Source organism: Pundamilia nyererei, unplaced genomic scaffold, assembly GCF_000239375.1.
Source record: "Pundamilia nyererei isolate P.nyererei 1_Seehausen unplaced genomic scaffold, PunNye1.0 scaffold00106, whole genome shotgun sequence".
Classification (NCBI taxonomy): Eukaryota; Metazoa; Chordata; class Actinopteri; order Cichliformes; family Cichlidae; genus Pundamilia; species Pundamilia nyererei.
The window spans coordinates 1,578,392-1,592,140 of NW_005187507.1; the positions used below are offsets into that span (position 1 = coordinate 1,578,392).

At 37.9% G+C, this 13,749-nt stretch overlaps 2 protein-coding genes across 2 annotated transcripts in view; one reads left to right on the forward strand and one right to left on the reverse strand.

Annotated features, from left to right (window-relative positions):
- Positions 1–670: 670 nt before the first annotated feature.
- On the forward strand, positions 671–4,791 carry fitm2 (fat storage inducing transmembrane protein 2). The gene is made up of 2 exons (XM_005741018.2): positions 671–900; positions 1,488–4,791. The coding sequence occupies exons 1-2, from the start codon at positions 728–730 to the stop codon at positions 2,095–2,097; spliced, it is 783 nt and encodes a 260-aa protein (XP_005741075.1). The 5' UTR covers positions 671–727; the 3' UTR covers positions 2,098–4,791.
- A 14-nt stretch (positions 4,792–4,805) lies between these two features.
- gdap1l1 (ganglioside induced differentiation associated protein 1-like 1) overlaps positions 4,806–13,749 on the reverse strand; it is a 26,698-nt gene continuing 17,754 nt past the window's right edge. Inside the window, exons 4-6 of the mRNA XM_005741021.1 lie at positions 9,985–10,079; positions 7,700–7,814; positions 4,806–7,622 (exon numbers count right to left, since the gene is read on the reverse strand). Of these exons, the coding sequence (XP_005741078.1) occupies positions 7,279–7,622; positions 7,700–7,814; positions 9,985–10,079 (554 nt within the window). The 3' untranslated portion in view covers positions 4,806–7,278. The remainder of the gene's footprint in view (positions 7,623–7,699; positions 7,815–9,984; positions 10,080–13,749) is intronic.

Consider the following 13,749-nt stretch of genomic DNA (forward strand, 5'->3'; position numbering starts at 1 on the left):
GGAGACAGGATCACATTTTTTGAGAAATATACAGAAGATCTTTCTTCCGTTCTTTCTTTGTTTTTTCTTGGATCATCTAAGTGAGTTCAGTGAATTCATTGTACTGAAATGGCCTCAACAGTCCCAAATCCAACAGGTAGACGTGGAGATTCACAATATGGAGCTGCAGCCGACATACCGGCAGGAACTGTGTGATGCTCATCTCAGAAGGAACCAAAATCTCTGAAGCACCTCCCAGGGTAGCTGTTGCTCAGGAGTAGAGCAGGTTGCCTGATGTGTAGATGTGTATAGAGGTGTTCCTTTTTTGTTTTCTTTTTTTTTTCCCTGTCCCGTTTGGATCTTTAGCCATCAGAATTGTTGTTTTAAAGCCAAAAAAGATGCCTGGCAGGTTTACTTTACCAAGTGGATCATCATGGCCTTGCCTGGCTGGTCTTGGTTTTAGGACTGTGGTTTAATTGTTTTCCTCCATTTATTATGTTATTTTGGATTAATATGTATATCTACGAAAACATATGTCATATACAAAGAAAGTGAAAGGAAAGCAAGTGTTAAGAAGAAAGTAGCACATCACCCTGTACGGTGGGGGCGCTATCCATTTGAATTTACCGTTTGTAGTCTGCCGTTAAAAACACAAAGAAGAACAATAAAATCTCATTGGTTGACCTGCAGTGACGTCAAAGCAACGTACCCCTCCCCGCCGGTGTAGAGCAACGGTCATAGCGTCAACATGGCGTCGTTGGATGTCATTGTGGATAAGTTGGTGGTACTGTGGAGGATACCGGCCGTCCGACAGAAGTTCCCCTGGAGTTTTTTGCTCATCTCGGTCGTGGGGTCCGTCCTGAAAGAGCTGGAGTTCGTTCCGCAGACGTATTTCAGCAGCAGCAAAAACGCCCTGAACGTGTAAGTATGACGACGCGATTGATTAGCTAACACAACCGATTCATTCAAGCTCGTGGGCACACCTGGCGTTCACTTTAAGGTGACTTAAAAGCACCTTTATAATTTTCTTTTTTTTTAAATGTTTTTGGCAAGACTGGAGAGATGTAGGTCAAGGGTGAACTGTTCAACTGTCGGGCTAATGAAGTCCTATTTGTTGAACACAACTCAAAACAAACAAAAACTGCTTGGCTTACCTGGATTTTGTAGGAGCAGAAACTGGCAATTGTTATTATTTATGTCCTGCTATTTATATTTTTGTTCCATGCACAGCTAGTGTGGAGCATCCACAGTTTCGTTGTACATGTACAATGACAATAAAAAGCTATTATATTCTATTCTAAAAAGAAATCTGTACATATGTACCAGTATATGTGCTGGTGTTACAGATGGTTAGAAACAGAAGTAAAAACCTGGAGTATACAGAATGTTTATGCATAAACATTCTGTATTGGCCCAGGAGTATGAAATATACATTCTGTGTACATATGAGATTAACTTTATCTTGAAGTGGTAAATTGTTTCATCAGACTGCTCTGTTTGTCTTGCAGGTATTTTGTTAAAGTGTCCTGGGGCTGGACGCTGCTGCTGCTAACCCCCTTCCTCCTCCTCTCCAATGCCTCCTTCAACAGGAGTGTCTCCTTTCTCGCCCGGCGGCTGCTTTCTCTGGTGGTGGCAACAGCTGTCTGGTACGTCTGCACAGAGACCTTCTTCTACATCGAGGATGTGACCGGTTCTTGTTATGAAAACAGCTTGGTAAAGGTTGATTACAAGGAGTTCACATCGAAAGCTGTCTGCAGGCGGGCTGGATTCCACTGGGTTGGCTATGACATCTCAGGACACTCCTTCATTTTGGCGTACTCCACCCTCTTCATCATGGAGGAAATTGCCCCGATGAGCTCTCTCAATACCACCAGCTTGTCTGGACTTCCCAGGAAGGTCTTGAGCCTGCTGTATATAGCCTTGAATCTTATCATGATCATTTGGGTGTGGATGTTCACGTGCACCTCTGTTTATTTCCATGACCCATCTCACAAGTTGTTAGGAACCATATGCGCCCTGCTGGGGTGGTATTTAACATATCGGGTTTGGTATGTAAAGCCAATGTCACCAGGACTTCCCCCTCAGCGCCACCCAAAAGAACAGAAGCCGCATGCCTAAGCTGAACACTCAAGTAAAATCATCCTCAAAATAACACACTACATTTGACGCTATCTGCATCCAGGTCCAAGCCAGCAACTCTACTTGAAGCTATTTTAAATAATTCCCCTCTTCACAGGCTGGCCACCTTGTACACAATGACTTACTTGCAATTCTTCATCTGTTTGGCAGCTGCTGATCCCAAAATGACTTGTAATCTGAGATAAAAGCACAGGGCTGCTCTGCTGCCCAGCTTCAGTCCTCTCACCTTCAGCCTCAAGGTTCGCTATTATTTGCCTGACTTATAGTGCGTTATTCCAAACTGAGTATTTGCAGTTTTTAGATATGTATGGGAACAGTTGAGAATGTTTACAGCTCCAGTTGTATAGCACTGATGATGTGTGTTTTTTGCAAACCAATGTACAGTAAATGTTCATTGTTATTTATTTAGAAAGCTTTGAACAAGTCATTGTAATCCAGTGAAGCTGCATTTCATCCTACGTATAATATTTGAAATCTGTTTTTTTTTTTATTGTGAATGATTTGGGGTCAAAGTAACTGTGTGTCAACATTATGTGTAGTTTAAGTTTGTTCAGGGATGTAGAATGTGGTTAGGAATAAGAATTTTAATATATTTAATTAAGAAATAATATTAAGGTTGGAAATATTCAGTATTGAGCTTTAACTAACATTTATTTTCATCATTAATTGATATAAAGAGGGTTTTTTCCTGTTAATTATTTCATGAAAAAAAAATGCCTAAACTGTTTAAAGGAAACTATTTTTCCCTACAGCAAAGATCTCATTTAAAAACATGGAGAAAAGCAGCTTTATGCTTATGTTGCCATCAGCTTTTGAAACACTATCAATTTTTATTTTAACTGGTCTTAAAAAGACAAATCAGACAAGATTAATATTCCTCTGTGCCATAAGTTTCTGAACAGAAGCTATTAAAAATGCTGAACAGTGTAGTTTACTGGTGCTGAATTGCTTTTTAGGATTCAGCTTCAGATTTTCCTTTTCCATAAAGTTTATAGTTAGAGTTGGGTGACCCTGAATCATCCCTTAGTTATGCTGCTAGACGACTTCCCATGATCCACTGAGTACTCTCCACTTTACACGTATTTATTGGTCACTGCTGCATGTCATTAACTTCTGTAGTTTGTGTTTGGACCTGCTTGCTGGTCGTGATCTCTCTGTATTCTCCCTGTCTTGCCCTACTTAACCCTCAAACCCTAACTGGCCTAGGTCAGCCCTCTCTTCCTTTTTAAAAGGGAGTTCTTCCTCCTCGTTGTCACTAAGTGCTTGTAGGGGATCATCTGATGGTCCTTAGCTCACACTATGAAGCACCTTGATCTGTGTGATTTGGCCTTATATGAATAAATCAGAATTCCCACTTACACAATCTTGCTTCCTTAAACACTCACCAGTACATCTCTGGTAAAAACCACAGCATAAATTTCACTTTAAAAGCTGAACTTTTATATTTTTGATTTATACAGGAAGTAGGAGCCAGAAGATTTGTGTAAAAAGAGTGACTTTTTTGAGCTATGAGGAAAAGTATAGAATGACACCAGTCATATTTTGTTAAAGTTCTGTTAAGCTTACAAATATGTAAATCACAGAAGAATGTTTCAGTTTTCTATTTATGTATCAAATATAAAAAAATCGACTTTCTCCTCCGTGCAGGAAGCTCTGAGTTTTTGTCCAAATAAACCAACAAAAAAAAGTTCCATTAATTATTTTCATTATTTATTGGTCATTGATGGCAACTGAATAAATTAAGGCTTATGAACAAACATCATAAAAAGCACCATAAATAAATGCATATATAGAAATATAAAAAACAAAAAGTAAAAAATAAAAAAATACTATAGTGAAATATAATGGCCACAAATCACAACTGAGATTCTTTCGACTTGAAATCTTTGTTGGATCCAAGAAGTACAGATCCGACCCCTCGGGTAGTGCGATTCAGTCAGAGGAAGCAGCAGAATCGTAACAGCTGTGCTTGCAATAATCAAAATGTACCAAGCGTTTACAGTGATTGGCTGGTTATGACGTTTCTTGGCATTTTCGCCCACAGTGTCAATTATTGAACCGTTTTAGCATGAAAATCTCAACATAAATGAGAACACAGTTAAGCTAATTATTTGATTTATTTGTAACTGGACACATATCTCCTCTTTTGCTTGCTTTCAAACTTTGGAAATCTCATTTACCTCCCTTCTGAACATCTTGAAATCAAGTACTTTAATGTCTACTTTAAAGTGTATCTCAAATGTCTTCTTTTCAGACAAAAAGGATTTATTGATCTCACTGGCCGCCCTGCACTCTCCATATCAAAAATTAAACTGGGTACACTTTGGTTTTCTTAATAAAAAACAGATTCTGCTACAAGACATGAAACAGCAACAAACTTCTATTAAAGGAGTACTGATCATTGTCTTTGGTTCAGCCTTTTCTGTTGCAGTTAGATGCTAATCACCACCTGCACAGGTGAGTTTGTGTGACAGTAGAAAACTCTCCATGACCTCTGTTATTTATTGATATCTTGAGCAGCAGTTATAATGAGAGAAAGAGTCGCTGCACTGTGAGTTCTTACTGCAAGAATGTCGGTAATAACCAGCCAAGAAAAAGCAAAAGCAGCTTACAACTCCAGCCAGCACCTCACAACAATGAGTTAAACCCAAAGAGCGCACATGATAACATGGTTTTTTTTTTAAAAAAAAAAAGCACGGACATCTGGTAAAGAAACACAAAGTGATTCCCGTCAAGGGTTAACTTAATGTGGAGTAAGAAAAATAAACTGCATTAAGAAACAACGAGACGGCTGGGAAGGCTCTCTGTTTCTCACCATCATGCTCCTTAAGCCTTCAGATGAGTCAGCTTTTTCCTTCCCTCGTTCCCGTTGTTTAACCTTTAAGCTCATTAAAAATTAAGCATGGTAAAATAAATGCGACCGTGTGTAATTAAAAATATCTATCTGTTAAAAACAATCTTGCATCTGTCAGGAGGAAGTCAGCAGAGACAAACAAACAGCAGTGAATTCCAGTGCGTTTTTTCTTGCTCAGTATTGCTGAGGGACCGTCTCAGACGCGGTGCAGTGCAGGTGATTCAAAGGTTACAGTTACCAACTGAATATTTAGAAATCTGTGGCTTAGTCATGTCATAAATTCTGCCTCTGGGCCACAAAAAAACCCCTCAGTGTACACAATATGAAAGTAACCCATGCAATGAAACATACATCCTAACCCTAAGTCATCACTATTGTGCCATAGATGCAGAATTTATTATTTTGCTATCAGTAGAGCCAAGTGTAACTTTTCAAACACCCAGATTTTCCTCTGCTCAGCGACAAGATAGTGACAGTGGACCACTGTGTGCTGTGTGATCTGTGGTGCTCTAAATAAACTGACTCTGGACACACGTGTGCATGTCTCTGTGTGTTATTACATATTGGGTGTACAATAAGTTAAAGGAGCACTTTTATAGTTTGGGAGATTTTTCCACTTTATTTCTGAGGGTTAGATGAGAAGATGGGTACTGCTTTTATTGTGTGCATGATCATGTAGCTGCTACAGCTGCTTAGCTCAGCATTAAGACTGGAAACATTTGCATGAAATGACGGTCTTTTCAAAGACCCACACACTGTTTTGCACCTTTAGTTTCCCTAACATGCTTCTATCAGGAGCAAGGTTTAGTCCCCCAAAAGAAACACAAATAGACAAAAGCAGATTTCTTCTTCTGCTCTTGTTTTTAAACTTTCTTTTTTAACCTTTCCCCTTCGTGATTCGTTGTGACACTGGAAGATATTCATATCTTGTAATGTGACACACTTTATGTATGTTTGATACTCTACTTTAGATTAAAAAATAGGGCTGACAACCAGGTAAAGTGGAACCGACACAGTCTGACTGGACCATTCAAAGCATTTCCACTACAAACCAAACATTCACATTCTCACTTTGTCTTACTCACATCCACACCTATGGCCAATTTAGAAGCAAAAATTAACCCAACGTGAACATCTATGGAGCTGCTGAAAGAAAAACCCAGCACATAGTGAGTGCTCCCAGTCAACAGTGCAAACCACCACACCGCAATGTCATGCCACCCAAAGTGGAGTGGCAGTTTAATTCATTAGAAATGTGTTAAGTGATTTGCACCACTTAAGCACAATATTGACTGAAGCGCGCCTTCCATCATTATCCTAATTATCTGCTTAGTTTTAATATATCAGATTCTACTGTCCCCACGCCGGCATATTGCAAAATATAGCTAATGTGTTTGTGTTTAATCAAATTACACGTGGAGTGTGACAATTTCACTGAATTATCACAAGCTAAGTGTGATAATTTGATTAGACCTAGTATGTTAATAGTGAAGCATAATTATGTTTTCATATTTAAATGAGACAAAGGCATTTACTGGTGTTGGCTTCTGTTTCATGCTGTTTAAGTGAAAATCACGTTCTATACCTAGCTGATGCTGGTATTCACATTTCTGTGACAGAGCGGCTGTTTTGCTTGTTTTCAGTGTTTAAACTAAGCTAATCACCCTCTTGGCCTGTAGCTTCATATTTAACACCTACACAAAGAGTAGTATCGATCTTCTCATCCACGCCTCATCAATAAAGCCAATAAGCACATTTCCCAAAATGTCAAAGCATACCTTTAAAGTTTGCCTCCATCCTTTCATCATTACATGTGGCAGTTTCTGGCAGCACAGCACTTTTCAGAAAGTAATCGTCATGTACATGTCCCTGTGGTTGTACTGGTTATACCTCAGGTAGATGGAGTGAGGAGCAGGTATGAGTAGTGACTATAATAGTGGCATGCGAAGGTCAGTTAACCCCTGTTGTTGTTGTGTTTAAAGTTTTATCTGGGTTTTTTTTTTTCACTTTAAGATTTCAGTGTAGGTGGACCTGATGCATGCCTTCAACAAAAGTTAAATGAGTACTTGCATGCACAAGAGCTGCAAGTTTCCAGTAATTAAACTTTAACGAAGGCCTTGATTACCAGAAAATGTGCTGTTAAGAATTTCTTATTATGGAATGTTTTAATATTTCTTTGTTCACCCAGGTAAGTAATAGTGTTCTCTATATAGATTCATTATGTTTTCCTGCAGTCATAAAACATTACAGAAAAGTTTAAACATCACACAAATACACAGACATATAACACAACAAGTGGGCATTCACTACATGTATTTCTTTTTTAAATACCAGTAGGCAAAGTAGCCCATCCCGCCCAGTGAACCCATGAGAAAAGAGGCCCCGAAGAAGGACGGCGGCTTCTTTTTTACCATCCGGAAGGCGTTGGGTAGGACTGCCGACAGGAGGGTCGTGTGGATGTCACCCAAGACCTTTCGAAAAGCGTAGCGTTTTTGCACACGCACAAAAAAGGACTGCAGGTTGGGCCGGCTGCCGTCCTCCCAGTATTTCTTAGAAAGTCCCAAGAACTTGAGCCTGTGCAACAAGGCTCCGAGGCAGATGTCAGCTAGTGTAAATTCAGGTCCACAAAGCCACAACTCACACTTTTGGCCTGCGAAGCAAAGAATGCGATAACATCACTATAGAAAACGTCTGGGTTGTGCTTTGATATTCATCATTTGGACATACCTTGATACTCTAGTTTTCTTTTCTCCAGTTCAGCTTCCACTTGATCTAAAACCATGGCTAACTCCCCCAGAATTTTCTTCAGGTAGTTCACATTATCATGGTCCAAGATTTTTGCCTGTCAATTAAACAAGTAAAAAAGTAGCACGCATTAAACTGATGTTTTAATGTTAAATTCAAGTGATAAATTGTTATAAGTTGACATAAATCAAGCCTTTCCCAGCCCCCTTTTAGGCAAGCGTGGCTTCTTATTTAGCAGGACTCAATTTAAACTGTTTTAACTGCAGATGGTGTAATTGTTAAAGCAGCAGTAATTACTTTTTTGTAGTTTTGATAACACTGAAATTTTAGCTAGCAGGGAACATTCCCACAAAAATAACAAACTTTGCTGGACTTTGAAACTTTGTAATTCTGTCTTTAAGAAAACATTCGTTTGAAGCACTATTTCAAATCCTAACAACGTTCAAAGAATGGTGTTAAGTTGCAAGTTATAAAATGTCCTTATACATATTTATGACAATAAAAAACAAAAACAGTATTCTGCATTATTCTGATTTGAGGACATCACTGGTGTCTGAGATGACGGGGTTTTTAAAATGCTCCTCGAATGCAATTTCTGAACAAAAGGTATTCTGAATGCAAAATTATGAGACTGTGTCACAGATGTTACTGGATAACATTTATAAACTATATCATTTAAATCAGGTTTTATGATAGATTGACACATTGCAGTGAAATGATTTCTAATGCCACGAGGAAAAATATCAAATTTGGAGACTACACTAAAAGTGTTTCACATATTTTCAGGAAATAAAATGTGTCATTTTAACATTTAGCCTAAAATGCTGAAAACATACATTTTAAATTTGATATTTTGACATGCAGTGAGAAACAGCTAGTGCTAGCGCTGCGACAGCAAAGCAAGAACTTTCCTGGTTCTTATATATGCTGATCAGCTGGAGCCGTTCTGTGTGCAGTTTGAATGTTCTTGCTGTACCTGCACAGGTTCCATTCGAGTACTGTGGCTTCCTCCCACAGTTCAGTGCAAATCACGTTAACTGGTGGCTTTAAAATGGCCATAGGTGTGGATGTGACAGTGTGTGGTTGTCCTACTCTGTTAACCAGTCTGACTATCTGCCTCAACCAAAGTTAAACAGGGAAAGCTCCACTCACTCCAAAAACAACATCAAAAGCAACATTTTCACTAAACATTTTTGGAATACTTTGCAGAGATTTATTCAACCTTTAAAAACATTTTTTTGGAAGAAAAGAAAAAACTTACAGAAAAATAAAAAACATCTCAGAACATTATTTCAGCCAAAAATATGTATCTAGTTAAATGCTAAAGCCAAACGCCTAAACTGCTTTTTATTGCTTACAAAAAATACAAATAACCTTAATATGAATTATTCTATGGGGGGCATGGAATCTGTTTAAAACTGTCATAATAATCTAAAGTAATTGCAGTGTACTTGTATTTACATAGAATTAGTCTTAAAAAACATTTAAAGCACTTTAACTATATGTCACATCCAGTAGCTCTAAAGATATTTCACTCAAAGCCACAAATAGGAAAACTAACAGCACTGAAGGAAAAGTCAGGATTTCTTCTCTGATCATAAATGACGCAATACCTGTCAGTTTAATAGAGACTTAAACAGTTTGTCCCCCCAAAAAAGCATTAAATACATAAAAATCATACTCGTTACATTCCCGTTCAGGGGTCTCAAATATATGTAATTCAAAATAAGTATATTTTTATTCAGGATTTAAAATTTTAAGGGTTTCACTCGATGAAGCTAATCTTACAGGATGTTTCCTGTGTGATAACCTTCACTTTGTACCCATGAAGGATATTAATACATCAGTTTAAGATGCTAATTCAGGCAGCTGCCCTAAATAAGTATAAATGTATTACACATTTAGAGGATTTAATGGATTTTCTATGTGCTCTATAATTTCTTGAAGGGATAACAACAATTTAAAAATGTACAATACACTAAGCTATTAATTCTTACAATAAGTGAGAAATTTATTTAATTTTAATGCATCATTTAATGGATTAAAGGCCCTGAAACTTATGCAAATGAACTCCTATGAATTGCAGTATATGAATCACACCCTGAAAGTCATCTTAAGTCTTCACTTCTGAAGTGTATATATATTTCCTCGTGGCATTAGAAATCATTTCACTGCAATGTGTCAATCTATCATAAAACCTGATTTAAATGATATAGTGAAGGACACTTAAAAGTTAAATGTTAACGTTAATGAAAACACGGATTCACCATTAGCTTCTTCTGTTTGGAGAGGTACGGTTCTGTCAGCTGAGGCTCCTCATGGTCCAGCTTCATCAGCTCTGTCGCAGCGTTGGCCAGATGTCCTGAAGTTACACACAAACACAGTGCATGCATTCACATTAACTGTGTCCTCTGTTGTTCAGGAAGGGGAAAAAAACACTTTGAATAATATTTAGACACTGTGCTGTCTGCCTGGCATATTTTACTAAAAGCAAATACGCCAGAGTCCAGTGTGTTTAATCTCCAAGGGGATGTCTGACAATACAAAGCTTATTCCCATCTGAGCTCCATTCAGTCTCCCGAGGGCAGAGGAAGAAGCTTGTGTCATCAGCTGTTACACATATTGTTTTTATTTACGTCATCAAGGACATAAGATGTGTCCGTGGTGCACTATAATTTTTTATATTGCTAACGTACAGCACTGTGCAAAACACTTGAGCCACCTCTCATTTCTTTCATTGGGTAAATATAACACAGTACTGTATATAAGGCTAAAAAATAGTTTGCACAATTGAACCAAACCTCAATATTTGGTAGAATCATGTTCACAAAAGACTTCTATGGATTTTGGGTGCCTTTTAGTCTATTCTCTATCGAGATGAGCCCAAACTGCTTATGAGTCCAGGATTAAATTTGTTTTTGTTACCTAGCACAGTCCGGGCTTTTACTGTACTACACTTTTAATAGAAGCTGTTTTCATTTTGTTTCTCTGGTCTGAATGGCATGAATCCACTCATCTGTGTTGTTTTTTTGTTACCCTTCTTTTTGCCATCTGGGTAACTAATGATGAGTCAAAGTAAAAGATTGATGTTTTGTCTTAGTGTTTAACCTACTTGATTTAGCTCTACTCATGTAGTTTTATGATTTCCAACTCAAAGATCACTTGAATAATAAAAAAAACATGCAGCTAAAACAACTTTTTAAGGCATACCAGACATAAACCTTTAATTACAAAAGCATTTTTATGCATTTTGTGACCTAATTAAGGCAGTTTGGTAAACTAACAGAACAAACCGCGCAGAGGCAGGTGTAGTTCAGCGCAGGCACCATTAATTCAATTCAATTTTATTTATGTAGCACAAATCACAACAGTTGCTTCAATGTACTTGATATTGCAAGGTAAAGTCCCTGCAATAACACAGTGATTGTATTATGTACTTGGACACTGAAGTTTATATTTTTAGCCAAATCCACATACAATACTAACAAGTGTAGTTAGTAATGACATTTAGTGTAACATTTGCCAAAAACAGTGTACAACTATGCTCTGAGATTCTGTTTTTACAAAATAAAAGTCAAACCTTTGAAGTTTTACTTCTTCAGAGTTAAGCAGGAAGATGGAAAAATTCATACGATAGACTGACACATTACTGAGTTTGTTGTTTTTTGGGGAATTGTTAATAATAAAGATGAAGAACTTGGCCAGGATGCAGAATCTTTTAGTCTTCTAATATTTTGTCAGTCTTTACTTTAGCTGCAAACCTGTGACGTGGCCTATTTTTTGCATATTTTCCATGAGTCTGCTGGAATGATGATGACAAGATGAACCCAGAAAGATAAAAATGTTTGTGTCTGAACTGTCCCTTCAGTCTGAATCATAATCATCCAAACCAAAGTTTACTGCACAGAGAACACCGATGCGTTCAATGAAATACTCCATAAAGTTGATTTTGCAGGTCCATCACAGACTGGTCAGGATTTCACAGGATTTCTCCTGCAGACTTTCTTTTATATCTCATCCAGCCTGTTGCTCTGATTTACATGACAAGGCCATTACCTGATGTGAAGAGCACCACAGTTCAGGCTGGGAGGTCTAATATCTGCCGTTAAAAACCTGGCATCACTACAAAGTGCTGTGTTAAGGGTTTTTGGTATTGAGTAGCATCAAATTACACAGTATGCTAATCACGCTGTGCACATAAAAACCTGGGATTTGTTTTACCAATGATGTGGAAAATGCTGCAAGGAAGATGAATTGCTTTGCATTCAAAATGCATGTGGTTTTCGTCGTAGGAGTCTCTTTGGTACCAGAGCTGAAGCTGAGTCACGCTGAGTGTGTGACAGTGTTCAATATAGCGAGTTAAAAGCACTAAAAAGTTTTTATATCTTTAAAAGAAGAAAGTAGTCGAGAAAAGATGACAAAACCAAAATAGCATCTACCTTTCATCCTGTCAATCCACAAGAAAACTTTCTTTACCTCAGGGATGAGCACTAAGGACAAACATGGGACACTTTTTTCACCAATGAGGGCCCAGTATACACTTCAGTGGGTACCCCTGTTTAACTCCTCATCAAAACCACCGCTGAAGTTCAAACTGAGCATCAGAATGGGGACAAAAGGTGTTTTAAGTGACTTTGAACATTGCATGGTTGTGCCAATGATCTACCTAAATATTCCCACGCAACCATCTCCGGTGTTTACGAAGACGACTTTGAGCTGATAGGAAGGCAAAAGAAACTCAAATAACCACTTGTTAACACCACGGTATGCATAAGACCACCTCTGAACACAGAATGTATCAAACTTTGAAGCAGATGGGCAGCAGCAGAAGAAGACCACACCTGGCCCTGCTCATGTGAGCCAAGAACAAGAATTTGAGGATACAATTCACATGGCTTCACCAGAATTGGACTGGCAAAATGTTTCCTGGACTTATGTGTTTTGATTTCTGCTGCAAGATTTGGACAATAGGGTAAAAATTTGGTGTAAACGTGAAAACACTGATCCATCTTGCCTTGTATTAACAGTTCAGGTTGCTGGTGGTGCAATGATGTGGGTGTTATTTTCTTGGTATACTGTGGGCTCTTTAGTACCAAATTTAAATACCAAGCCTTTCTGAGTATTGTTGCTGACCATATCCATCCATTCATAACCAGAGTATACACAGAGTGCAGTGGTTTCATGCATATTAAGTTAAGTTCATGAGTTCATAATAAGCAGAGATGGACAGTAACGCGTTACATGTAACACATGGAATGTGCAGAAAATAGGTTTAAATGTTAAACTAATTTCTTCAAGTCAGAGAATGGTGCATATAATTTCATTTTTTGCTTGATGCATAAAGTTAAAAAATTAAAACTGATAAAACAAGTTTAAAAAAAGAGACTTTTCCATTTGATTAATTTTTGTATGATGGATTATGCAGAAAAAGTAGAATTGGGCTGAAAGATATATCGCTTTATCGCCTATTCAGGTTGTAAATTGTGTTTTTAAAAAGTAACTAAGTAACTAAGTAATTTATTACTTTTGAAAATAAGTAATCAGTAAAGTAACGGGTTTACTTTTTTGGGGAAGTAATCAGTAATTAGTTACTGATTACTTTTTTCAAGTAACTTGAACAACACTGATAATAAGTGTAACTGTATTCCAGAGTGAGCAGATCTCAGTCCAATGGAGCACCTTTGAGATGTGACGGAGCAGGGGACTCACATCATGAATTTGCATTTATTTTAGGAACAATCATATGATCCCCTATGAGCAAGCACTTTGGCGACAGTGGGAAGGAAAAACTCCCCTCTTACAGGAACAAACCTTTGACAGAACCAGGCTCAGGGAGGGGCGGCCATCTGCTGCGACCAGTTGGGATGAGAGAATGTTTCTAGCACCTTGTTGAATGCTTACCACTTAAGGCTATCCCTAATTCTGTTGTTTGTTTTAAACTTCCATTGTTTTCATTCAAATTCTGTTGTGCTCATTCAAATTCCGTTGTTTTCATTCAAATTATGTTCTTTTCATTCTAATTCCATTGTTTT

What these genes read in the sequence shown, in the direction of transcription:
- fitm2 (XM_005741018.2), top strand. Translation starts at nt 728, where the DNA reads ATGGCGTCGTTGGATGTCATTGTGGATAAGTTGGTGGTACTGTGGAGG. An exon ending in AGCAAAAACGCCCTGAACGT is followed by an intron (nt 901 to 1,487) that starts GTAAGTATGACG and finishes TTTGTCTTGCAG; the next exon opens with GTATTTTGTTAAAGTGTCCT.